The 25,460-nt window shown below is 48.0% G+C and overlaps 1 protein-coding gene across 3 annotated transcripts in view; it reads right to left on the minus strand.

Annotated features, from left to right (window-relative positions):
• Window positions 1-11,027: 11,027 nt before the first annotated feature.
• MAP2K6 (mitogen-activated protein kinase kinase 6) overlaps window positions 11,028-25,460 on the minus strand; it is a 74,926-nt gene continuing 60,493 nt past the window's right edge. For all 3 annotated transcript variants that reach the window (XM_054047778.1, XM_054047780.1, XM_054047777.1), the window contains exons 9-12: window positions 25,157-25,234; window positions 22,147-22,286; window positions 17,693-17,738; window positions 11,028-11,199 (exon numbers count right to left, since the gene is read on the minus strand). In XM_054047778.1, coding sequence (XP_053903753.1) covers window positions 11,122-11,199; window positions 17,693-17,738; window positions 22,147-22,286; window positions 25,157-25,234 — 342 coding nt within the window. In that variant the 3' untranslated portion in view covers window positions 11,028-11,121. The remainder of the gene's footprint in view (window positions 11,200-17,692; window positions 17,739-22,146; window positions 22,287-25,156; window positions 25,235-25,460) is intronic.

Below are 25,460 nucleotides of genomic sequence, written 5' to 3' on the forward strand. Positions count from 1 at the left end.
GGTGCAAGGTGTTTGGTGGCTATATTCTGCCTTTGGAATGTGTGCGCTATGTCTGCTGACATCAATGGAAGTTGTGTCATGCATATCCAAGGGCAGAATTTGTCCCTCGAAGTCCCTGGGTGGCCTATGACCTCATAACACAATAATCATAACCTTCGATTGACATCGAGTGACTGTCTCATTGGCCAAGAGTTAAAAAGAAAGATTGAAATGCTCCGTGCAAATTTGACATATAAAGGCATGGAGCAACCAAGTCAAGCAAAGACTTAGACAACCAAACATCTTTAATCCATGGCAAATCAAAGATTTTATTTTTCAGGTGGAGAATTACAGGCATTTAAAAAAAAATTAAAAAGGTCTTTCCTTGCAATTGCCAGTGGCCCTTTTGGTGAATCACACTGTGATACTCACAGAATTTATTGACTCCATGAACCTTAAACCCAGACAATCTGTTTTTGAAGTCACTGTTACACCCAAATTGGAACTCTCCCTCATCTAGTGTTACTATTGTTTTTATTTTGGATGCAAGATCTATTTAGAAACTTCCAGGACCTTCAATTAAAAGGTGCAAAAAAAAAAAAAAATTCTTATTCCCACATCTAATTACAGGGCAGAACAAGTTTAAATTTCAAATTGTAACAAATATAATTTAAAATACTAATTAGCCAGCAATAGACATTTGCCATTTCAACAGTCAGAAGATAAAAAAGAAAGATGTAGGTAAGCATTTTGGGGTAGGGACGATGGCTTTCTTTAGTACATTTTGGGTGCTACCACAAATGAATAAATAATAACAAGAGAGAGTAGTTTCCACCTGAATTCTATCTGATTCTAGAAATTTCATCACAAAACTTCCCACAATCCCAGGAAAGAGCAGATTGTAATGCCGGAAATTTTGAAATTTCATTTGTTTCGATGAAAAAAAAAAAATCAATCAATCTTGGCCAATTTTTTTAAACCACCTGATTTCAAAGTTTCAGTCATTTCTAGATTTTTTTTCCCCTTGACAAGGGTTCATGTTTATTCCTAACGTGTAAGAAACAAAATTTAGCAGCTTTTTTTTCAAAGTTAATTTAATTTCACCAAATGGAAGCGAAATGCAAAGTTTCAAGATTTTCAAGCTGTTGCTGTGAATATTTTAGCCAACCTTGAACAGTAAAACGGCAGTTGTCACTGAAAACACCATTCACATGATTCCCAGCTTCAGAGATAATGAAAGGGTGACATAGCTTTGAAAATTCATTTGCTATGTAAGGTATATCTACAACAATTAGAGCCAAATTCTACTGCCATTGACATTAATGTACACTGATAGAATTAGGATCTAAATCTGGAGTGAGTGCTCTGTGTGGATGGAAAGTTCTGCATTTACACCAGAGTACATGAAAGCAGAATTAGAAACTGATTAAATAGCTGTGATTCTGACCGCTGTTCATTTCAAAGTTTACCCCGTGAGCAGCAGGTAACTTTTGAACTCTCCTGCTGCCCTCTGCCAACTCATAGTAGATCCTTAATATACCTTTCACATCTAGTACTTCTTATCTTTTCACAGTATTCTTCTTAAACAAAATACATGACTGGACTGAGAAGGACTAAAAACTTTAAGAGACTGTTCCTGCAAATTCAGGGATGGCTGAATGTTCTTTTAGTTGAAAAAAAAAAATACCACTCTTAACTGAGGAAAGAAACGTAATGTTCCCATCCTTTGGTATTTACAGTACTTCAAAATCCACCTGCCAGTGTAACAGAAAAATGTGTAACTGAAAGGCTGGACTGGCTAAGTCAGGGAAAATGCACTCTACAAAGACAGAACTACCAGCACAAAAACCAAACGACAGTCCAGTGCCCAGATCTTCAGCTGACCTCAGACATTGTAGCTTCACTGAAATCAACAGAGCAATGGTGATGTATATCAGCCGAGGTTCTGAGCCTTAGACTTTCAGAACAGCGGGCAGATGGGCTGTCGTCTGTTTCAAACCCTCTTCCCTTCAGTTAGGACTAATTCCTCCCCCTCTTTCCTCACAAATATACCTGTATCCAGGGCCGGCTCCAGGCACCAGCCCACCATGCATGTGCTTGGGGCGGCGCCTGGAGGGGGGCGGCGCGGCAGGGCGCTCTGGCCCGAGAGCGGGCCCCGGCCGGGCTCGCCGTCCTGCTCCCGGTGCTCTGGCTGCCAGGGAGAGCGGAGAGCCTCAGACGGGCTCGCCGCCCTCCTCCCGGCGCTCTGGCCGCCGGGGAGAGCGGAGCCGCGGCGGGTTTGCCGCCCTCCTCCCGGCGCTCCGGCCAGTCGGGGATTGCGGGCCCGTGGCCGGGCTCGGCGCCCTCCCCTGCCGCGCTGGGAGGAGGGCGGGGGGGGGGCGGCGGCGGGTGGCTTTTTTGCCTGGGGTGTCAAAAAAGCCAGAGCCGGCCCTGCCTGTATCTACAACAATCTGAATCTGTAGCAGCTTATCCTTCATTAATACTCTGTGCAATACAAGGGACGGGCCAAGGGTTAGTTATATGGCACATCTGTGCTTCAAAAGTGCAGTCAATGCTCCTGTTCCTCTCTCAGTCATCAGAAGGAGCGAAGCACATGGCAGACACTTGGGCTTTTCCTCGTGGTTTCTGTATGAAGAGAACATCTCTATTTCCAGTGGGATGGCACAAGTCATTTCCCCCTGAGGCTGCAGGGCCCAGTTGCTCATAGATCACTATGAAGGGACCACTGTGAACATTTAGTCTGACCTCCCGCATAGGACAAGTCAAAGAACTTCCCGACCTGATTCTAAGATGGCTGCTCTCACCACCACACCGTGGCCACAAGTTGTACTCTGGTCCTTATCTCACGTTGTCTTCTGGCACAAATTGGTGTGCGTCATTTCTACGTACATGCGAGCAGAGAATACACCTGGACAGTCATATCACAGAATCCAGCACTGAGATTGAACTATATCAGGGGACTGAATGCCCAAATCGCACTTTCACTGAAGCTCTGGCACAGTGAAGGCACCTTAGTGTGAGACTCAAGACCACTATCACCTTCTAAAGGTGAAGATTTAGGGAGGAGATATAATCAGAACTGGCCTGAATCCTTTCTATAGTGCTCCCCAAAAAGACATTTTTCAACCAAGTTCAAAAAAAAAAAACTTGGTTCACTTTTTTCCCCCCTTCTATTTAAAAATTGCACAATTCTGTCCTTACTAGGTTTGGCTGGGCCCAGAAGTGGAAGTAACATATCAAAATATAATCAGAGAAGCTATAAGAAGGCTGTTCTACTCCAGCCAAACCCACGATGTATTGGAAATCTTCAAATGACGTCTGATCTTGTGAGATTTCCATCACTACTTCCAGAGGACTTAAGCAGCTTCTGAGCTTCTGCCTGCTTATCCTCATGGAACCACTCAACCCCTGGAGTTTTGCCACATTGCTTTAGGGAACCTGTAAATCATTCTGGGAAGTAAACACAGTCCACATTGCAGCGTGGCTGTGGATGAGACAGATTCAGATCTCCGTTCTGTTGGTGTAAATCCAGACTCGCTCCATTTCTGGAAAGGATTTTATCGAGCGACACTGATAGCCATAAGCCAAGCCGGGGCATGCATCAATGGGCCACGGGTACACCTCTCAGCTGGTGGTAGACTCCCATCGGAGGTGTGCACCCATGGCTGATTTAATGTGGCTCACTGTTGTATCATGAGTCACAGGACAAAAAAATAAATCTATCAATAAAAAGGATCCTAAAAACAACAGCAGGCAATGTCTCTGCCTCCCAAAAAGCTGCGGAAATCCCAGGAACACAGGGCAAGCCTTAAAGGATGGCCACAAAATGAGATGAGGACACTGGTAGCCAGTAGTTTCCCTGCAGCCTTGGGATGAGAACTTTAAAGGTATAACAGCTAGGTGTAAATAACACACAGTCAAATTCATCCCTGGTGGACCACCACTGGCTTCAATGAGGAATGAACTTTCCCTAATAGACCATAAGTCATCTATTCCTTGTAATAGGATATTCAAAGCCAGATCTAAATGTGTCTCCTCTCGTTTCTTGGCTTTGTAGAACTTCCCTTTGCGCTCTTGTCTTTGTACGGCTGCCAAAGTCATGTCCCAGAAACACACTGACAAATGTGGCTAGGGAATAGATATGCACAGGAATGTGTATTAGCTGGTATGGATAAATTAACTGGCAGAGTTTTCCCTCTGATTTTATTTGAGGTTCTGCTGCTCTCTGCTCTAAGGCCTGCACCGGGACTGCCTTGGGGAGATGAGGGGGGGTACAGTAGGAATCGGTATTTGCAACATCAAAATGTTTTTTATCAAAGGGACGACTTGTGTAGTTGGGCCATGTGCACCGGACACGGGAAAGGAGTTATCTTCCCTTCCGGGGCGCTCAGTGGCTGAAGCAGCCTATGGTATATACCACATGGGCATACTCGGTGAGCTCCTATGCTCTGCTTCCCACCAGGAGCAGAAGGGAAATAGGAGGATCAGCACTGTGGCCAGTTCCTTGGTACTTCCTCTGCCTGCTGCCATGTAAGGACTGTGCTCCTCCCCACACATCTTCCATTGTTCGATTACATTCCATTAATGCAGCACAGCAGGCAGAGGTCCATGGGAAATCTACTAAGGAACAATCCTTTGCTAAATATCTTCGCTACTGCTCACATGTCGCAACACCACTTTCTCCTCTATGATGTTCAAAGGAAAGCATCAACATCAGCATTTGATATGGGCAAAGGGAAGGCATCAGGACCATAACTGAGCTCTCGCTCGTCAGACTGCCAGGGCTGAAGGTCATTCTGCCGCTGGACTTTCCAGGAAGATTTCTTTCTTCGGTACCACTACTGGAAACATTTTTTACTAGAGAGGGTTTGTGCGACCAAGCATTGCACAGCAGCCATCTGCCCATAGTTCCAATATTGTGGCCATGTCCACAATAAAAACTCAGTCAACAACTTGCAAAGGCAACAGTTTTGGGAATCAAAAAAACCCCACTGGGAAGGGGCAGACACTCTCCTAAGTGAAATCAACTGGCTTTATTGCATTGCAGGGGTTGGTAAGTGCTCTTTCAACTAGAGAAACACACCTGTCTACTGGGGAGACCTCAATGGCAGCTGTTTCTTCCCACTGAGGTGTGGGGGAGCAAGTCCGACTGCATCAGTTCTCCCGCAGAGCGCTGGCCTGCCAGAACGCCTCAAATTCCTTATTATCCACCTGCGCCACTAAAGGCTGAGCTGAAATATTAATTAGGAGATCTGATCTTTTTTTCACAAGAAACAATCTGGATTTCTTAGCAGGGCAAAAGGCCAACTGTGCAGACAAAGCGCTGTAGCACCTCCTTTGCTGCTTGTTAACAGCTTTCAAGGAAAGTCAACTAGGGGAGGAAGATACAGACTATAAAACATGTGGACATCAGGTCAGTTATGTCTCTTTCATATGCACTTCTCACCCCAGCCCTCCCACTATATAAATATATATGCACAACAGGGAGAGAAGATTCCTTAGACCTAAACAGCCATAGCACGGCAATAAAGATTAATGAGTGGAACTTGCTACTTTATGTGAATCCAGGGGAGATTTCCATTCATTAATCTTTATTATTGTGGAATAACTGTTTATACAAAAGGGGCCAGAGTCTCAGCTGGACTAAATCAGTGTTACTCCAGCTAAATCAATGGAGTGACGCCAATTTATGCCAGCTGAGAATCTATAGTCCTAACGAGTCTCCTTCCCATTTTTAGGGGCAGGAGATTTTACTCCATTACTAGCACTAAATATTCTGCAATATTCCCCCCATGCACCAATAAGAGCAGACCAGTGAAGGCAACTGTTTGTCTTGATCCCGCTCCCAGTAACAAAACTGAATATAACTCACTGCTCGGTAACTGAAAGATGTCAATAAATCGGAGGAGATTCAATGAAAAGTAAAAATATGTAATTAAGACGCTGGAAGGGGGTGATTTTTGAACGGGTTTGGGGGCATGCTAATCTAGGAGGGATGTGATGATCTCCATCTGCAAGCACCGAGGATGGTCCACGGGGGATGGACATCAATGGGATGGAAGAGGGGACCAGGAGCCTTTTGACGTGTTTTTTGCAGCAGGGACAAGAAATGGTGGGAGCCGTTCTGCTTGAGACTTTTACAACTACACTGGACCAAGCACTGGTGAACGGGCTGCCAGGATCCCTGCTGCACTGGTAGGGGAATGGATAAGATGGCCTAGCAGGTCTTTCCCATCGATAATTTCTATGAAAGGTTTGAGGCAGGCTCTTCTACTGAAGCAAACAGCAAGGAACACTGGCCATGTTTGCGTGTGTGTAAATGCCTTTGTGCTCCCTCTGCATTATATCAAGGAGATCCTCCCGCTCCACCCACTGCCTCCTTCTGCTGGACTCTATAGTGTAGACACAATCCTCATTTCACACCACATATCATCTGGGGCTGAAGGGAACAAGGGTGGTGTTGGCACGACGCCTTTGTATTTGCCCAAGGGCCTCCTTGGCTTGCTCCTGTGGCAAAGAGCCCTGGACCATAGCCTGGCTGCCCCTTGGTGGCTGTGCAAGGTGGGGAGGGAAAGGGGTGCCGGGAGCTCCTTCGTTACCAGTGACCACATGCAGAAGGCCGCCAATTAGCTGAGCCAGGCCTTCTTGAGCACAAGGTGTAGGCAGCAGCACTGTATACCCCACGACTGGGCGGACTGGCCTGGCTACACCCCACTCTCTCACCTGCCGACGTGCAACGGGGCACGTGGGAGAGTGCGTGCTTCCCCATTTAAAGTGCCACTTCTGAGCAACGCCCTCTCTAGTGCCCCCTGCCTCCACACCAGGTGGGCAGGTTGCCTCCAGACACTGCCGCTCCACCACCACAAACCCGGCCCCAGTGGGCGTGAGTTAGGAACGACTCCTCCACAGCCAGCGAACGTGGTAAAAGGAAGGACAACCATCATGCGGATCTCTGTTTAGAGTCTCGTGTGCTGCCTAGGAAAATCTTGTCCAGAACAAAACGGTGATTTGTCCTCAGCTCCAACAAAATCCTACCATACAAACAGCACCAACAAATGCACCCCAGCCCCAGCCTTCCCTCTGAGTGTGTGTGATGAAGTGAGGGACCTCTTGTGATGTCCAGAAATAGAGTCTTGGGAAGCCGCTGACACAACCCTTTTCACCTTCACTGCATGAGCCAGACAATTAACTCTCAATACACTCATCTTGGTAGGTGTTATTATCTCTATTTTTACAGATGGGGAAACCGAGGCAGAGATTACATACCTCCCCACTACCACCGTGTTAGTAAAAGAGCCACCACAATGGTAATCTAAGCGCTTAAGGAATCCTGGCTCCCAGTCTTGTGCTCACACCACTAGGCCATGCTTCCCCCAAGGCTACCTGTGGCACAGTACTTATGGCAGGTGTCAAATGATCCCCAGATGTTACAAGCTTTGTTTTGATATGTGCCCAAGATGGATGCGGAGATACAGAGCAAATCTCACATTTCCCCACTGACCCGCACCTAGCACGGTCATTTATACTGGGCAAGATGGGTGTGCAATGCTGCTCAACCAGGATGTGCCACTCACACCACCAGTAGCAGTTTATACTTACTCTGCAATGATTCAAGTGCCTCCCCAAGGTGAAAGGCAGCAGAGACTCAGGCTTTTGAACATCGGATAGAGGAATGGGGTGACGGTTTCTTTGCAATATTCCTTCTCTTTTGTTTTGTTATAACGTCATTAAACCAAGAAGAGTTTGGAGGAACCAGACATCACAAGAGTAAAAAGCATAAAAGAAAACATTCGACCTGTAGTGTTGAGCCATGCACGATTCCGTTTATAGGGTTACTAACTGCATACAACACTGACATTCGTTTTCTGTTGGAAACCGCTGGGGATATTAATATCTGCTGTTAATACTGATCTTTGACGGTAGCACATAAATTCAACCCATCAGTTACCATGGCAGTGGAATAAAGGTGCTCTGAGGTCAAGGAAACGTGGTGTCCAAATGAGACTTATATTCCAAGAGAAAAGAGGCAAAACCGATCTTTAACGAAAGCATCAAATCCATATGCAGGAAAACCAAAGGCTGGTTTTAAATGTCATGTTTTTCAAGTGAGAATTGACGCTGGAACCAGCTCTATATGCTGGCTGGCTGGACTTTCGCGGCAGCTGAAGACAATCAATCAAAACAGCTCGGAGTCTATGCGAAAGTGAGAGAGAGAGAAAAGACACGCACACAAAGCTGAAAACCAGGGCGCCGATTCTGAGCCCCCTGTGACCTTTAAAATGACACTGAAATGTAAAAGAACCCTGTGGTTCATCTGCCACAAAACATCTCCTTGGAAGTTCCCCCTGGAATCACGTGAGAGGGAGATTGTACTTACAACAGGGTGCTTAGGTTGGAAAACGTGGGCTGGAGAGCAAGGAACCTCTTCACACAAAGGGTATGGCGATACTGTACTGACTGGGCACGCCCACAGCTCGAGCAGACAGACCCAAACTAGCTCGAATTTGGCTAGCTCAGCTCCGAGAACAGGGAAACCGAGGCAGCATGACTTTCAGAGCAAGCTGTGCAAGCCAGCCTGGAACCCTGGGTAATTATTCATTGAGCTAGCTCACACTGCTGCAGCTTCACGTCTCCGGGACCCGAGCTCAAATGGCAGCCCCGCCCTGCGAGTATAGCACAGACATACCCAAAGCCTTTGCAACCAATTTAATTCTTCAGGACACTGCGCCCCCGGGGGAAATGTCCCGCAATCCAGCCTCTGAACCCTCCAGAGCCTCCTCAAACGACGGACGTAGCAAGTACGTGGTGCAGAATGACGGGATCCTGATGAATGAGACAGTAGAACTCCCATACGCTGTCTCCAATGACCCACCCTGGACAGATGCAATGCAAGTGACCATCCTCCCGCTCTGACCTTGCAAAGGAACAAAGCAGCCTTGGGGAGTGGGATCACTTCACAAACGGATGCTTTGGGCTCGTCCACAGAGTTACGCCCATTTACAGAAGCTGACGATCTGGTGGAGAGGGTGAAATGAGGCAGAACTTGGCCCTGAGTCTTGTGCCCCGGTGAGAGCTACTCTTCGTGCAGTTCCTTTCTGGGCCTGAACGGATCTGGAGGGATTTCAGCTAGGGCTGCTGTGGGTTTTCATATTACTTTCCCTCTCCCAACCCTAGCTGTGCCTCAATGGATCTTCCTTCCCCTAATACGGGCGAGAAAGGGAAACGAATGCAGGGGAGACCCAAGACTGGGTCACAGCGGGAGCTTTCTGTTTCCCGCGATGCAATAGAAAAGGCTGCCTTCAGCACATACGCTGGGGGAGAGGCGCTCGCTTGACTGGCATAGCACCAATTTTCCCGGCTGGTTTCGGAGCAACGTGGGATTCCGCTTCCAAATAGGCAAATCTGGAGGGTCTGTCTGTGACCCTCCCAGCAGAGAGGCATAGTGCCGAGATGGTGGCTTTTCAAAGACAGACCGGGGAGACAGACATCACACACATGCATTCCGCCTAGCCGGGAGGGTGAGAGGGAAGAGATCGAGGGAGACAAGGCGCAAAGACCAGATTGCAGTGAAAGGGCCAAGTCAGGAAAGCTGCTCAGGCCGCATTCTGCTCTGTGACACCAGTGTGAATCCGGAGTCAGTGGAGTCACTGAGAGCAGAGCGGGGATCCATCTGTTCACCCTAGAGAGCACCAGTTACCAGGTTAACACGAGAGCAGCATTCGTGTGCTGTCTTTCCCTCCCATCCTGACATCCCCAATGCTCTTCCCCCTTGGCTAGCAGTTTTCTTTGCAGACCTTGTCCAATAGCAACAAGCTTCTGATATCAGTGTAGCTGTGGTTTCCTTGCGGGTTTTCCCAGATTGAAGCCCTACTGGGGGCATCTGCAGTGTGTGCTCTAGCCCCACATGCGCAGCTCCAGCGATCATCCTGACCAGCCCTGGACGAGGATCAAACCGCACTCCAGCAGGAGTTCCTGCGGAGCTCGCTAGCGTTTCAAATGACTGTGGGTAAGTTCAGGGGATTTCTGTCTATGTAGTGCTAGGAACTTTGGAAACCCACCCGCGGACGTAATCCTCTGTCCTTGCTTCCCCCCGTTTGCAGAGATCCGGCCATCCATAATGTTCCTTTCTGTGCAGGGAGGACAGAAAAACTCCCTTCTGAGGCCAAAACCACCACAAAACCTGAACTCTAAAGTCGGCCCAAGGTTCTCTATGGAACACTCCCGAATTCATAGCCAGGTGAGGGATCAGCTAATGTCTCTTCACACTGCCGCGCACTTTAAAACTAATCTTTCCTCCCTGCATTAGTCCCAGTCACTACGCTTCTGCCTGAGGACATCACTGTCTTTCAGACACTCGTATAAATAGCTGGAACTCGAGGTTTTACCAACGCTGTGTTTCCTCTTTACGTGGCATCAGAGTGATCTCTCCTGTGCCCGACCGCGTCCCACATCATGTGAGATCCTATCAATCCCCTCAGCATGTTTTCCGAGCTAGCCCCGGCATTTGAACCAAGATCCTTGTTAAAAATTCTTGAACAATGCACATTAAATAGTTTTCCACAACATACAGGCTTCTTCTTTTCTTTTTTTCCTTTCCTTTTCTCCTTTTAACCCTTTCCACAGCAAAGCCCTGTAAATATTGCTTCCTGTGGCCTCATTTTCATCATTATCATCACACGTTCATTCTCATATAAAACAGAAATCTATTCAATCAAGCACTTAACATAAATATTAAAATAATGGAAGGGACAAAATATAAATCTACATACAACTTCATGACTACCATAGCACCTATTACCATGACAAAAGCAATTTGACAGAAACAAGGGAAGGGGGTTGAGGAGAAAGTTGGGGGGGGGAGGGGAATCTTGACTGTCATTAAATATTTCAATCACCCTTGTTAAAAATTATTTCGTTTGTTTGAAGGGTGCCGACCTTATTAAAATTCATTTCACTAACCAGTTCACTCTATGTCACTATGGATACCAAAGAACCCTTTAAAAACATTGGAGAGGCGGGGATTTTAAAATTTTTTAAAAAAGGCGACTTTCTATTGGTGCTTTCGTGACCGAGCCCCGCCGCACACCCCTTCCCCTAAACCCACCAGTCCACAGAAGGGCAAATCATGTACAAGTCCATTTCTCAGTCTCCCAGGATGAGTTTTACAAAAGAAGCCACATCTGTCTCTTTGGATTCGTGCTGGGTGAAGAAAGGGTGTTGCTGGGAAAGAAAAGAAAAAAGAGAACATATTAAAATGTACTATTCAAATCTAAACCATCGAGCTGACACCCTCAATGTCAGCCTGGCAAAATTCTACTCAGTTGGAGAAAAGTCTTCCTAGTAAAACAACATTGTTTCCCCTACTAGCACCACAATGGTGCCATTTAGGTGGGTATGTAGATATCGTGCCTGAGCTGGTAAATGAATAAAATGCGGATTCTCTATATCTGGACCCAGATGGACCCTGCAGTTTTCTCTGGCTCTGTAGCTCCAGTATCCTCTGCTGACTAGTGTCCCTCAGTCCTGGCAGAGATCAGCAGTATTGGAATGGACTGCTCGAGAGAGAGAGAGAGAGAGAAAGAGTGTGTGTGTGTGTGTATAAAATAGAACGGATTCTCCTCTCTCCCCAGAGGAAAACATTATCATTATAACACTTTGTCAGTACCTTTCATCTAAGAATTAAAGTGACCATCAGGGCACATGAACCCCAAGTGGGTAGGAATAGATGGAAACGTCCTGACAAACCCACAACAAAGGGAACAAAGCGGTGCAATGTGTAAACAACATGGCACACTAGAAGATCACAGGAGATGCAGGTTTCCAAGGACGCTTTGGGCTCAAGGAAAAAAAAGGAAGGTCAGAAAAATGCTGGGCCCATTAGCCTTGAATTTGTCTCTTTCAAATAACGGACTATATTATAAATCAAAGGCACTGGATCACTGAACTGTTAAAGAAAGAAAGATGTTATCCCTTATTTTAGTAGGCAGAGACATCTCTCAGTTGAATTTGCATTCCCACTGTTAGGGAAGATATCCATGCGTTCGTTAGGGGTGTGCACCGCTGAATTCACAGAAGCGGGACTAACAGCATGAGTACAGTACCACAAATGTGTAAATGTTCGCAGGGAAAAGCCTATCAGGAAGACTGCGTCTGCAGTGAATATTTACCAAGCTTCCAATTTTATTTATTTATTCTTTTCCCTCTGCTCAGTTCTGGGTTTTATTCCTTCCCATCAGCAACCGTTAAGTCTCCCAGCAGGAGAAGGCTACTTCATTCTTAACCACTCAGCACAGAGGAAAGCCACGCTGGCTGGAAAATGATAAACAGCTATTTCTTTAAACACTTAATTGTAACTAACATATTAAGGCATCCTGCCGGAAGCTCTGTCTACATTTCTGTCAAAGGAAAAATATGAGCAAAAAGCAAAACACGAAACAAAACAATCCCAAACCCTACTTTGACCGGAAACTAACGTTTGCTACTGAGGGCTGCATCTCAGTGGGTGAGATCAATTCACTGAAGCCAGAAATCACCAAGGCTTTGGGCAACGCAGCAGCACCAGCACTGCAATTTGCCAGAAGCCGGATGAGGCCTATCTAACGATCAGTTATTGTTATTATGTATTTGCACTGAAAGGAGAGCCTATGCTCCCAGTCAGGGCCCAGGACCCCACCGTGCATAGAATCCAACAGACAATCCTTGCACCAAAGAGCTTACAGTCCAAACACAAATGTGCATAAAATGAGCAGATTGCTATTGACCTCATCTTCAGTGCAGGATGGAGCTGTGGTTAATGCATGGGGGTGCTGGATTCAATCCTCGATTCTGACAAAGTCTGGCTTGGGCCAATCTCTTTGTGTCTCAACTCCTTGAGTGTAACGTGGAGATCATATAACTCCCCAACCTCACAGGGGTGTTGGGAAGATAAATTGGGGTGCTCAGACACTACTCTGATGGAAGCCATACAAGTACCCCTCACAGACAGGTCAACATGGGTGCATGACCCAGGTTCCAGCAGGCAATCTCCACCTTAAGATAGAAGGTGTGACCCATGGAGACCAAAAGTCCTGGCATGCAATACTCCACCATGATTTGTGTCTGTTCACCCTGCACAGACCTAAAAACACAGATGTCCATTGCCTACTCTTGCCTGTACGGCACAGCAGTATTGAGAATGAGAGGGACTGCACACCAGGGTCCCATAGACTATACTGCAGGTATCTCTAACATACATCCAGATTGGTTTACTACTGGTTCATCAGAACATAAGAATGGCCATACTGGGTCAGACCAAAGGTCCATCTAGCCCAGTATCCTGTCTATCGACAGTGACCAATGCCAGGTACTTCAGAGGGAATGAACAGAACAGGACAATCATCAAGTGATTCATCCCCTGTTGTCCAGTCCCAGCATTTGGCAGTCCAGTGGGAAACAGCTAGATTTTTAAAGACTATGGACAGAGGTCCACGTACATAATGGCCACACACTTGTGTCACTCTTTTGCACATGAAATTGCTGCGGTGAAGCCAGGTGAGTTCACATCCATGTGGCTAGTTAGGCACCAAAAGGGCCAGTTGTGTGCCCGTCCAAATGCAGGGGCACAGCAGGGACGACAGCTAATAAATCTGGCTCAAGGTGCAATGTATTAGACGTGCTATTGCAAGGAGCAATAAAATCTCTGGCACCTCAGCAGATCTGAGAGGCCAGGGCTGCAATGAGGTTTCATATTTCTAAGCTTTCATCCATTTTAGAATGTTTTCCTGGACATTTTCCTGTATTATAATAACCACCCTCCACTCTTCCCTCCATTCCCCTCCCCACCCCGTCTTCAAAGTGAATGAGCAGCAGAGGTTATTTTGGGAGGCAGTGACCTTTTCACAAGTCCTGTTTGCTCGTTTACTCACAGCAGGCTACATTCTGTCCTGCGTTACACCCGTTCCAGTGGGTGTCAGTTTCGGAGCAAGTAGCCGCGATTCCCTGTGCTCAGTGACCTGCACTGGGCCTTCCAGTCCCCGGCACGTGTTACCGAGTTTTTGCTGAATATTCCTTGCTGTGGCATGCAGGTAGTGACACCCCGCATCTGTGTGCAGTGGGCGTTATATGGAACCGCAATAGGCAAAGCCAGCACGGGAGAGAGATGCCACTGCACAGCTCCCTCAGTCCCCCTCCACAAACAGCAGGGCATGGCAATCACTGCTTGAGTTCGGGGGGAGGAGATCTGGCCCTTACCCATCTCCCCAGTGCTTACCTGAGCTAATGGCACTGGATGCTAGGCTGAGGATTTGGAAGAATCTACTTTTCAGATCATTTCCTTCACCCTTACTCAGCAAAAATAAAAGCTTTCTGGAGCACCCTGATAGAAATGCAAGGATCATACCCACTCACTCTGTGTAAACAATCCTCCAACACTCCTGCTGGGCAATCTTAGCTGCTAACTGCATTCCAAGAACCCCGCACCCCACTCCCAAATCTGAATTTGTCTGGCATTTAAAGACTTTGTCAAAATCTTTCAAAACGTCTCACTGATGATATGGGACCAATTTAACTGGAGTTGGCTACATTGACGCTTCCTGGCACAGAGGTCCCTGCCACTCCCTTCAGCTTCTGATGCACAAGACAGTGAGTTGTTGGGCGGGGAAGTCCCTCCCCGCGCTCTCTTGAGACTCAGCATGGGTGCGGTTTTGCTTTTTGTTTCTCTGTGCGTGCTGCAGAAATGCCCTGCGAAGCCATGGGGGAAACAGCAGATGTGTCAAAATGTCCAGATCACCTCTTGGAGAGGAAAGGGCTCTTCGCTTGGCTTGCTTTAAAACACTAACGTGCGGCTCATAAAAGGGAGGGACGAAGAGCATGGATCGCAGCCTGACTACATGACAATGTCTAAAGTGTACCCAGCTCCGCCAAAGAACCTCAAGCCTGACCTGCAACACCTGCTGTAACCCCAGGCCCCTGCCCGGCTCTGCCAGTGCACCTTAAGTCCAACCCTGCAACACCCATACTCCAGTTCAGGGCTTTGTTGCAGCTCTCCTGATGCCCCTCAACCCAGCCCTGCAACACCCTCTACTCCAGTTCAGGTTCCAAGTACCATCCTGCCAATGCGTCTCAATCCAGATCCGAGAGCCCTGCTGCTAATCTAGTTTTTATTTGTTTTATTTGACTTTGCTGTCTTGCACCTGTCAGTAAAGTCCCTTCACCAGTAAGCTTAAAACCTCAATCAGACAATGGATGGACAATGCACGTGAAGATGTCATGGGAGCTGTGATTGTTTAGGCTCGGCAACTGCATTATAAGATTTGATTGTTAATGCAGATGAAAATTATTTTTAGTCTATTGCATTGACCAAGTGGAGACAGGAGAGGGTGGCGGGAGGAGGGAAGAAGTGAGCTGTCTTAGAGTGGATTTGAAAGAGGAGAGTGATGTAGCTTGATGCTCCAAGCATAGGGAGCAGCATGTAAAAGGGTTCAGAGACATAACTGTAAGGATGAGGAGGACCATCTGAGAGAGGCATCGATTTTAAGCAGAGAGCAGGGCTCATGCAGGCATGAGACCGGAGATAAGAGCCCGGAGATAGTTTCTGCTGATCAGAGATAGTCACTTGACTCAAACTGTGCCATTATATGAGGAGGAGCTAGGGAGAGATGCACCAAGTGACCTGAGTCACTTTTGACAAGTGCCCCATGAACAATTCTCGCAACAGTTCCCATGATTGTTTTGGTCACATGCTGATCCCTGCAGGATCTCAACCTCAGCCACTGGCTGGAAGAGAACAGTGCCCAAAGCTAATGGCCCAGCCACCTCCACGTGACCTAGGCTGTATTTGACAGCGTGCAAGCCGCGGGAGGGGGATTCCTTTCGTTGTTTCATGCTCCATTTCACCCGGAGAAGCAGGTTTTAAAATAGAATTAAGCACAGACCATCAGTATCTGTTTTCCCGCTGCTCAAGTCAGAGAACACAGAGTCACATTTTCCATGAGAAACCTCAATTCCACAGGAAAGCAAAGAGCAGTCTTGTTCTAAAAAGACAAGTCCATTCCAGTACCGCAACTCATAATGCCATGAGAGAACAGGAGAGAAAAAAAACACCCCAAAACCACAGGACCTCACAACATTAACGTCTGCCGTAGAATACCACAATGTTGAGATATGTTGGAAAGGTGATTCAAGAGCCTAATTCAATAGATATGAGCGCAGCTGCCAATGGGTTTTATGCTGCAACAGACAGATCTGCTCCGGTGAACCTTTTTGATAAAAGGCCATTAGGCAAAGGTCTGAGATTTGCTCTCTCTCTATATCTATTTATTCAATCATAAAAAATAAAAACATTTGGTCCGTCCTTTGTCTGAAAGTCGGTGTGCAAGCAAAGCTGCGTGTAAAATAGACCTATATAGTCTAATCGCATTACAGACCCCAGCAAAAATGCCACAGGAATTATTCACTGCTTACAATTAATTTTTAAAAGGGCGCATGACCTTCCAGCACAGCTAACACCTATCGAGAGTTAGGAACCTCAGAGCTCTCTTACAGCCGGTATCGCAAAGACCCGTAAAGTGAGCCGGGAGGAAGCGATGAGTGAGGATACTTTCATTTCTGAATAACTTCCTTCCCGCGTCCCAGCAAATGGAAGAGGTGCTGGAAATGGCAGGGAGGGAGTGGGACGTGCACCTGGGGATGGACAAAGCACTCGGCTAAAATAGAAACCGAGCAGAATGTCTAGGAGAGAGAGATGTTAACTTCACAAGCAGCTATTCAGCTCTGCTACCGTATTTCTCGTGTTTTCATCGGGTCTCGGCAATTCCAGATTCTAACCAGAAATAGGAGCAGAAGTAGCTCCAGAAGATCAGGAGAGAGGTTCTGACCAAACTCCAGTCTGGAGGTACAGGACACCTCAGTACAAAGCCTGTTCTTGCCAAATCAGTCCCTACAGCTCTGGCTGAGTTTAGAGCAGTGTCTGAACCACTGGGAGTTCATCTGCAGCAAAGCACACTTGACCTCTGAGCCCCTTTCAGCACTGCACACCAATTACCTCGCATTGCCCTCCCATCCTTCATCTTTTTCCGCAGTTGCTTCCCCCAGCCCTGCCCAAAGCACATATATTCCAAGCAGCAGAAGAAATTCAGTAAGTGAATTATTGTTTTGGTCACATGCTGATCCCGGCCAATAACATCTGGAAATCATTCTGTTCAAAAGCCTCCTCTCCAAGTTGCCATGGCAATGAATCTCGGTTGCACGTTCTGCTCCTGCTGCCCATGTGGAACAGCAATGAAAACTCTGCTCAGGATGGGCGTAGAAAGACATCATGCAGATACTAGAGGAGAGTTTTGCCTTTTGCCAACCCATCCTCATCCATTCTAGCAGTACTCCCCATAAACTCTTGGTCCATTACGCCTTTAGGGAAACATATTGCTCCTAGTTATACACGTACATTTTCCTTTGATCTGAATGGGAAATGCACCTAAGTAATAAAGAACCGAATTTGGTATTTAGGCCAAGATTTCCTAGAACGAGTAGTGATTTGGGGGTGCCTCACATTTTGGGGGCTCAACTCCAGACACATGAAAGGGGCCTGGATCCTCGGAAAATGCTGGGCATCTGCTCTCTGACAATCAGGCCCCTTCAAGGTTTTTTCAAAAGTTGCGCATCCAAAATCACTAGTCACTTTTGAAAACCTAAGCTTTAAGCTCTGGTTATCATGCACCTTTAGCCTTGCCACACTCACCATAAGCTCTGGGTATGTTGGCCGTTCTTTGGAATTCTTCTTCAAGCTTTGAGAAAGAAAAGGAAAGAAAAAGAGAATTATATCTTGTGTGTAATTTAAGCAAAGCCATAAAAATACACCACTCAAATACCCAAAGATTTAAGTCCTGCATCCATATTCTAGATCAACAGCCCTCAGATTTCAGGACCTTCCAGTGACTGGAGTATGAACACTCTAGATTTCCTAGCAGTTAGCTTGTTTTCTGTCACTGTGACTCTGGCCTTTACGGGACTCTGAACAGCTGACGCCATTTCCTGAAGACCATGTTCCACTGTACATCTCTGAAGCATGAGATCCTTCCTCTGATTCATTCAGTCTCATCAGGAACCAAATAATGAGCTGGCCTACAGCTCTTTGAAGTCAACCAGAGTCTTTCTATTGACTGCAAACGGGCTTTGGATCAGACCTCCCAGGCAGTCCTGTTTTCCCCATTTATGTTCTTACTTCGCAAGTCCAGGTTTATTCAAAACTCCACTGTCTAGAAAAAGACACGCTTACAAATTTAGGGCCGTGCTCTGATCGCCGTCCCACCGACATCCGGGGAGAAATCTGGCAACCTGTGCCTTCTAGCATCACATCTCACCCATCAGATCCCTTGCATTTTAAAACTTTCATGATAACATCCGTCTGCAGCCATGGGCCTCTCTGAATTATCCCCCCCTCTGCTACTTCCTTTTTGATGATCTATTCGTTATTTGTGGCTCTGTCTGCCACGGTTCATTCCCAAAGTGGCCAGCCCCAGAGCCCCGAGAACTTGCAGGCGCAGTAGCCGGTACCCTCACTGTGCCACTATGCTTTTGAGTCTTGGTTTCTCAGTCCCTCAGCCAGCAGCAGCTCAACTCCAGGGCAAGAACTGCACGGCGGTAGGGGAAATTACTGCACTTTGTGTTTCAATAAAATCCCCTCGAGCTAGATACGGACTCTGGTGGTCAACATACATACAGATAACGGGGACAAGCTGCACCACCTCACTTGTGGTCCATGGAGTCATTGACTAATGCCAGGGCCATCAACTGCGAAAACAAACAGTTGCCCCAGCTCCAGTGGTGGCAACAGGACGATTGTCTCCTGGAAGGCCAATCATGAAGGAAGAGTGATATACACACATTGTCATGCTAATAATTAGTCCGTCTACAGCATTGTTCATATGAGCTCACTGCAGCGGGCGTTCTCCAATTAACCTTCCCATAACCCCTGAGAGGTACGTAAGTATCAGGCGCAGAGCAGTGAAGGGATTTACCCAAAGTCAAACTGCAAGTCAGTGGCAGAAAAGGAACCCAGGAGCTGATTCCTGCAGGTACATCCCTAGACTGCATACACGCTAGCCAACACATTGCACATCTGGTGAGCTCTGAAGGGACCCTCTGATTATATTTAGGGCAAAATCAGGGCTTGCAGAAGTTGGCAACTCCTCAGCGCTCCAGCAAGGGAGTGGAGAACTGAATGGCTTGGAAACCCATGCACGGCTCTGAACTGTCAGTTATGGCACAGGGACAGTTACACGGAACATCCTTTAGTCTCCTCCACTACAACAGATGGCTCGGGAGGTTATTTTTGTTTCCCTCCAGCAGAAAATAACTTCTAATCACAGGACGTAATCGCTACTCACTTCCTGATGGTGTATTTATGGGAAGAAGCTTGGAGTGATTTTAAAAGATCTTGACACGTCCATGGGGAAAGGTGTCACGCTGAGCAAAACAAAAGTGTGATTCTCAGCTACGATAAGCCACTCCACTGTGGGATTTGCCGGGCCCAAGGGAAGTGATGGATGCCCATTGAGTCGATATTTCCTGTCTCCTGCTGCACATGGTTAGCTCACGTTTACTGTAACCGTGGTGCACTGGTATGATGCATGTCAAAACTGCTAACTGTGTCAACTGGCTGGGAAGAGATGCCTCATATCCTTCAAGCCTAGAGATGAGGTACCTCGAAGCTGAGGTACAAAGGTGAACTTCAAAGCTTGGATGTGTTCTCATCCAGGGTTTGGTCTGTGCTCTTGTTAACGTAGACTTCATGGAAAAGACTCTTTTGGATTACCAATCCCACCGCATACAGTGGCAGGATATTACTGAAGGAATTTAATGTTAATCTTTAATAAGCCTTTCAAAACCCCACTACTGATCATCCCTGACCGTCGAGTTCACAGCAATATGGAACTTCTGGTTCTGCCAAATTCTCTTTTCAGTTCCCTGAGCTGCTTTAACACCTCCTACATTTCTTGTTTAAGATCAGCGTCCCAACCCCCCCAGATATGATCCTGGCCAGAAATTAAGGGTCCAAATCTTCTTCCATTGAGTTCAGTGATGTTGAACCAGGCCAAAGACATGAAGAGCCTGGTTTTCAGAGGTACTGAGCAGCAGCCGTTCCCACAGACATGAAGTCGGGGGATGGTAAATCAGGCCCTCTGAGATGCACACGTACTCGCTTGCAAGTCCTAAACGACCGGATATTATCAGTATAACCAAACAATCTGGATTTCCTGTTCTTAAACCTGCTGGTGAAGTCCATGTGACCTGCAACCAGAAACGGGGCTTGCAAAAGCAAATAGCTCAGCATTCTTTGGGAAACAACAAGCCGCCCAGCTCGTTCAACCAACCCTACAATAACAAAGCGGCCAGCAGGCAAGATGGAGGAAAGGACGTGTGTCTAGAAAAGAGAATTTCAGTGTTTAGCTTCCAAAAGGGGTGGGTGTCACTGCCCCCTACTGGGTGGGATCAGTCCTGCTGTGTGTGTGTGTGCGTGTGTGTAGGGCAGAGGTGGGGAAAACAGGATTGATTCTGCATAGTAAGAGGAGGAAAGAAATTCCAGGAAACGTGAGCATGTGGCTGGTTTAAACAGGGCCCCAAAGCAGAATCCAAAGTGCTGTTTCTTAAGGTCCACTGGGCTGGTTTGATAAACCCCTTCCTGGGGCACCAGCGGAGATCAGGAACAGCCTCACATTTCTGCATTTGTCAGCCTGTAGCACTTCCCTGGCTACCATGCAAACAGCCATCCACCTGCCAACTTGGCAAACAGCATATGGCATTGCAGTGTCTGGAAAAAAAAAAGGGGGGGGGGGTGGGGGGAGGCCTCCGGAGTAATTTCCAGGGAGGCTGAAGGGAGGAGCATTCAAATGCTATAGGGCTGTTGCCAGAAGCTACTAAACAATGCACCACAGGACAAGGACAAATGCCAGTCTATTTTAGGGGGCAGGAAGGATCCGTTCTTTTATGCAGCCTTCTGAACCTGCTGACAGTGCTAGTCTTCCTGAGTCTGTAACACAGATCCTTTACCTCTCTCCGTGCTCATCTCCTGGCCAACCCTGCCTCACTGAAACCAACGCAGATGCCCTGCTGTAAGCCAGAGCAGAGCCTGCCCCCTGCACTGATCGAAAGGAAGATGCGACCGATCTGAGTAAACTCTGAACTTCCACTGTCCTCAGCTGGACTCTCTGTGGCACAGCTTCCCAGGGGGCTCGAGGGGGCGGGGGGGTCGTTCGGGGTCAGCGCTACATTTCCTGAAAGCCACAGGAAACAGCCATTCTCAGGCCCAAACACGTTCCGCCCTGGATGCCTTACGGAAGGTTCACTCAGGCTCACGTGTCCGTGCACAGGAAAACAGTGCGAGCTGCTGATGTGCAGGGCCAGGGGTACGTGCATTTCTGAATCTTCTCTCGGGGGGAGCCACCTGTTGTGGAAAGAGCGGAGCCAATTCCAGGGCCCGGGTCACGGCTCCCCGTCGACAGCGGCACCAGGAGTGACTTGGGTTGTTTAATTATTCAGCAAAGAACACAGTGGCTTGAAAAATTCTCTTCCTCCATCTCCTCTCTGGGGAAACATCCCCCAGGTCAGCACAACTGCTTTGGAGGAGTTCCAGTTTGGGACCCAGACTACTCAGCGAGGGTCCCCTTTAAAGATGAAATGATTTGCCATTGTTTTCTCTCACATTTCTCCCTTACGTCTAAGACGTGTGAGAGCCTCTGGACAGTGCGTGTTATATGCCCGATCCACAGAATATAGGAGTCTTAGGCTAAAAAGCCTGGCTTGTTAGCTGGGGTTGTGACTTGTAAAGAGTCATGCTGGAGGACCCCAGTTCAATCCCTCATGTCGGCCAAGATGGGAGCCATCACACACACTCAACCAGCAGACTAGGCTTAAGATTGGCTCTGATAGCACAATATCTCCCCAGGACCCCTTCCACTCCCCTGACCACTGACAGACAATTCTGGTTCCAGGCCCAGGGCATGCTGGGGCAGGAGGCTTCGGTTTGACTTTGTTTTAGGTGACAGAGCCAGCATTAAAGCCTCTTGCTCTTTACCGAACGCAAGGAAAAGATGTCAGAGCTACGGACTCCGTGCAGACAGGGTGCGGCCTTGGACTGAGCTTCCCGGAAGTGTGGGGGGGGGCCTGGCCAGAACTCAGGAGGGACCCGCTTACCACTGTGAGGTAAAATCGACAAACTCCGCTGAGAACTTGTCCGCCGGAAGCTGCGGCGACGGCTCCTCCACCACCTGTTTGAGCTGCTGGAACGGCGTCCCCCAGGAGTCATACGGAAACCTTAGGATCGCCAGCTCGATCTGGGGGAGGAGAGAGAGGGGCAGGCGTCAGGAGGGAAGACTTACCCCCCACAGCCTCTTGGCTTTAAAGCCCCATGAAGAGCTCGAGTGACACCTGCAGTAAAGAAGGGTGGAATTCGATCACTGGCTCTGTCGATTTCCAATGTGCCTTTCACCACCTACCATGTATGAACACCGTGCACATTCTTTCCCTCAGCACTGCTCTCTGGAGCGGCTGGGGACGGAAGAGATCAGGGTGTACCTCATTACTTAGGCTTAATTCCTCCCCTGCCAGAGCAGAACATAGGAGCAGGTCCCTGCTTTGCAAGGGACACTAGTGGGACCGGTGTTAAAATACAGCCAAGGGGAAACACTGATTTTCCTTCTCCCATACCAGATACATCAGTGAATGACTTTTTCCCCCTCTCTTCATCTCATGCTTCCAGGACTCGAACCCCACTGCCGTACCCCCTATGCCAGGGATTGGCAACCTTTGGCACGCGGCTTGCCAGGGTAAGCACCCTGGTGGGCCGGGCTGGTTTCTTTACCTGCTGCATCCACAGGTTTGGCCAATCATGGCTCCCACTGGCCGCGGTTTGCCGCTCCAGGCAATGGGGGCTGCAGGAAGCGGCGGCCAGCACATCCCTTGCCCCGCGCCGCTTCCCGCAGCCCCCATTGGCCTAGAGCGGCGAACCGGATCCAGTGGGAGCCGTGATCGGCCGGACCTGTGCACGCAGCAGGTAAATAAACCGGCCCAGCCCACCAGGGTGCTTACCTGCCCTATGCTGTCATTCATACCCATGCAAAGCGAGTGTGTATCACCACCACCAGGAAAAAGGGAGTGGTGGATTCTGACTCACGGTGTCAGTACTGCATCCACTCTGTCAGCTCATAGCTTTACTATTCTTTGTCTTCTGAGAGTGCCTAGAGGCCCGACCAATCAAGGACCGGAGGTCCATGGTGCTAGGTACTGTACATACCGGTCATAAAGTTCAGTTCTGTGCCACAAAGATCTTACAATCTAAGTACAATGATAATTTCCTAATTTTCCTTTCATATGTAATATTCTGTGTGAAAGACCCACTCAAATTACAGGGGAAAATGACTATGTAGCAAATAAGTTAAATGCACACAGTGAACAAATCTGAGCTAAAACCTTTTCCCCCTCTTAGCTCTCTCCATTACCCTACTTTCAGGTGTTAACTTGTCACAGCAGTAGGTCAAAGACTGATTTTTAAGTTGGCAGTGTCCCTTTAACTCCAGTTTTCCTGGCTCTCAGGGCAGATCTTCCAACTCTGAGTTTAAAGAGAGATTTTGCTAGTTAATAAGCACCGAGTTTATTTTTATCTTTGAAATCAAAGAGGCTCCGAAACGACAGAATCTCCGAGTAGGGATGGACGCTGCACGATCAGCATTTCAGGCCCTTTGCTAGCGTTGGCTTGCACTGCCATCAGCTGGCCAGCTGAAGTTACACTCGAGTTGCTTTTCAGTTTTAAGCAGTACAGTCGAACCTTAAAGCAATTTACCTTAGTAACACTGGGCTCAGTTGTGTCTTTAAGGCATCAACCAGGAGAGTCCCAGGACTCTCTGTGCCTCAGGGGAAGTGCAGGGTACAGCATAAGGGGCCAGTTCTGCTGGTTTGTGCTGAGCGAGGCAGGGCGACGCCCCCCCCCAGGGGAGTGCAGTGCCAACATAAGAACTAGACTGTGCATGCCCTGAGCACACAAGTTATCCAAGGACAGGGCTGCAGCAACCTAGGGTGACATCCTACACTCATTGCCCCACCGGCAGAGCATGGGTGGAATTATCCTGCTAGGTCAGTGGGTCCCCCCCAGTTCACATCGCTCCAGCCAGCTATTCTTGGGAAAAGCCAACACACAGGGTACATCTATACCGCAGCTGGAGGTGGACATACTAGCTTTGATCAAGCCAGGGTGCTAAAAATAGCAGTTTAGCGGCAACGGCGCATGCGGTGGCTTGGCCTAATTGAGTACATACCTAGGACTTTGGAGGGGATTGTATTGGGCAGCCAGCCCAAGCCACTGTCTGTGCCACTCCCTAGCTAAGGTGCTCATTACCTTCATGTCTGAGCACCTCACAATCATTAATGTATTAATCCTTACAGCACCCCTGGGAGGTACAGCACTGCTATTAACTTCATTGTTCAGATGGGAAACTGAGGCACGGGGACTAAGGGTAAATTTTTCAAAAGTCTCTATATGACTTCGGCTCCTAAGTCCCATTTTCAGAAGTGACTTAGGAGCTTCACTCTCACAGCCTAAGACATTTCAGCACTTTTGAAAATGTCCCCTCGTGACTTACCTCAGGTCACACAGAGCAAGGGGATTGAACTTGTGTCTCTTGTGTCTCTCAAGTTCACACCCGAATCACCAGACCCTCCTGCCTCTTTAGAGAGGGTGATGAAAGCACACAGTGTGACATCAGGGGTCCAAAAAACAGGAATTGGCTGAGGGAGGTTCCACAGACAGTTCTTGCCCTTTAAAATTCCTCGCACCCTGCCCGGAAGGAGTGCCCGTCGTTTTTCACTTAATTCAATGGAATTCACCTTGCAGCTCAGGAGATAATTAAAGAGACGGGCTGCACTGGCTCTAGAGCAGGGTTTCTAAACCCGTGGGATTAGTGACTATCACTAGGATCTCAGATCACCTGGCTTAGTGAATTAGCACTAGGCTCCTTCCCCTTTAAACGGCAACATGTTATGGGCTACTGGGGCAGGGAGAGCTGAATATCCCCCGGCTCTGGAACTGTGTCAGTGATCTGAGGGACAGGTCCAAAAGGAACCAGAACCAGAGAGCACTTCCAGCCCTGCTGAGTGTTCCCTTAAACCCCAATCCCTTTCAGAGCTGCCCTTTCAGGGCTCCATACTCTACCATGGTGATTCCCAGACTCCAGATATCCGATTTGACGCTGTATCCCTTCTGGTTTAGCTCTGGGTTGATTCTTTCAGGCTGCAAAGAGAGACGAGGACAGTTTGAAATAGACATACAGGCTCAATCCCTACATCGCTCCGCCCCTCTCCATCCCCTTGGAGTGCCTGTTAACACTGATGTGAGCTCCCCAAACTGAGCAACTCTCCCCTATGTTTCAGCTAATATCCCCGGAGCAAGTCTGCACCACCACCAGAGTGGAACGCCTTCCAGCCAGCAGTCCCGCTGCAGCACTAACCATGTTGAA

This window comes from Malaclemys terrapin, chromosome 13 (genome assembly GCF_027887155.1).
Source record: "Malaclemys terrapin pileata isolate rMalTer1 chromosome 13, rMalTer1.hap1, whole genome shotgun sequence".
Classification (NCBI taxonomy): Eukaryota; Metazoa; Chordata; order Testudines; family Emydidae; genus Malaclemys; species Malaclemys terrapin.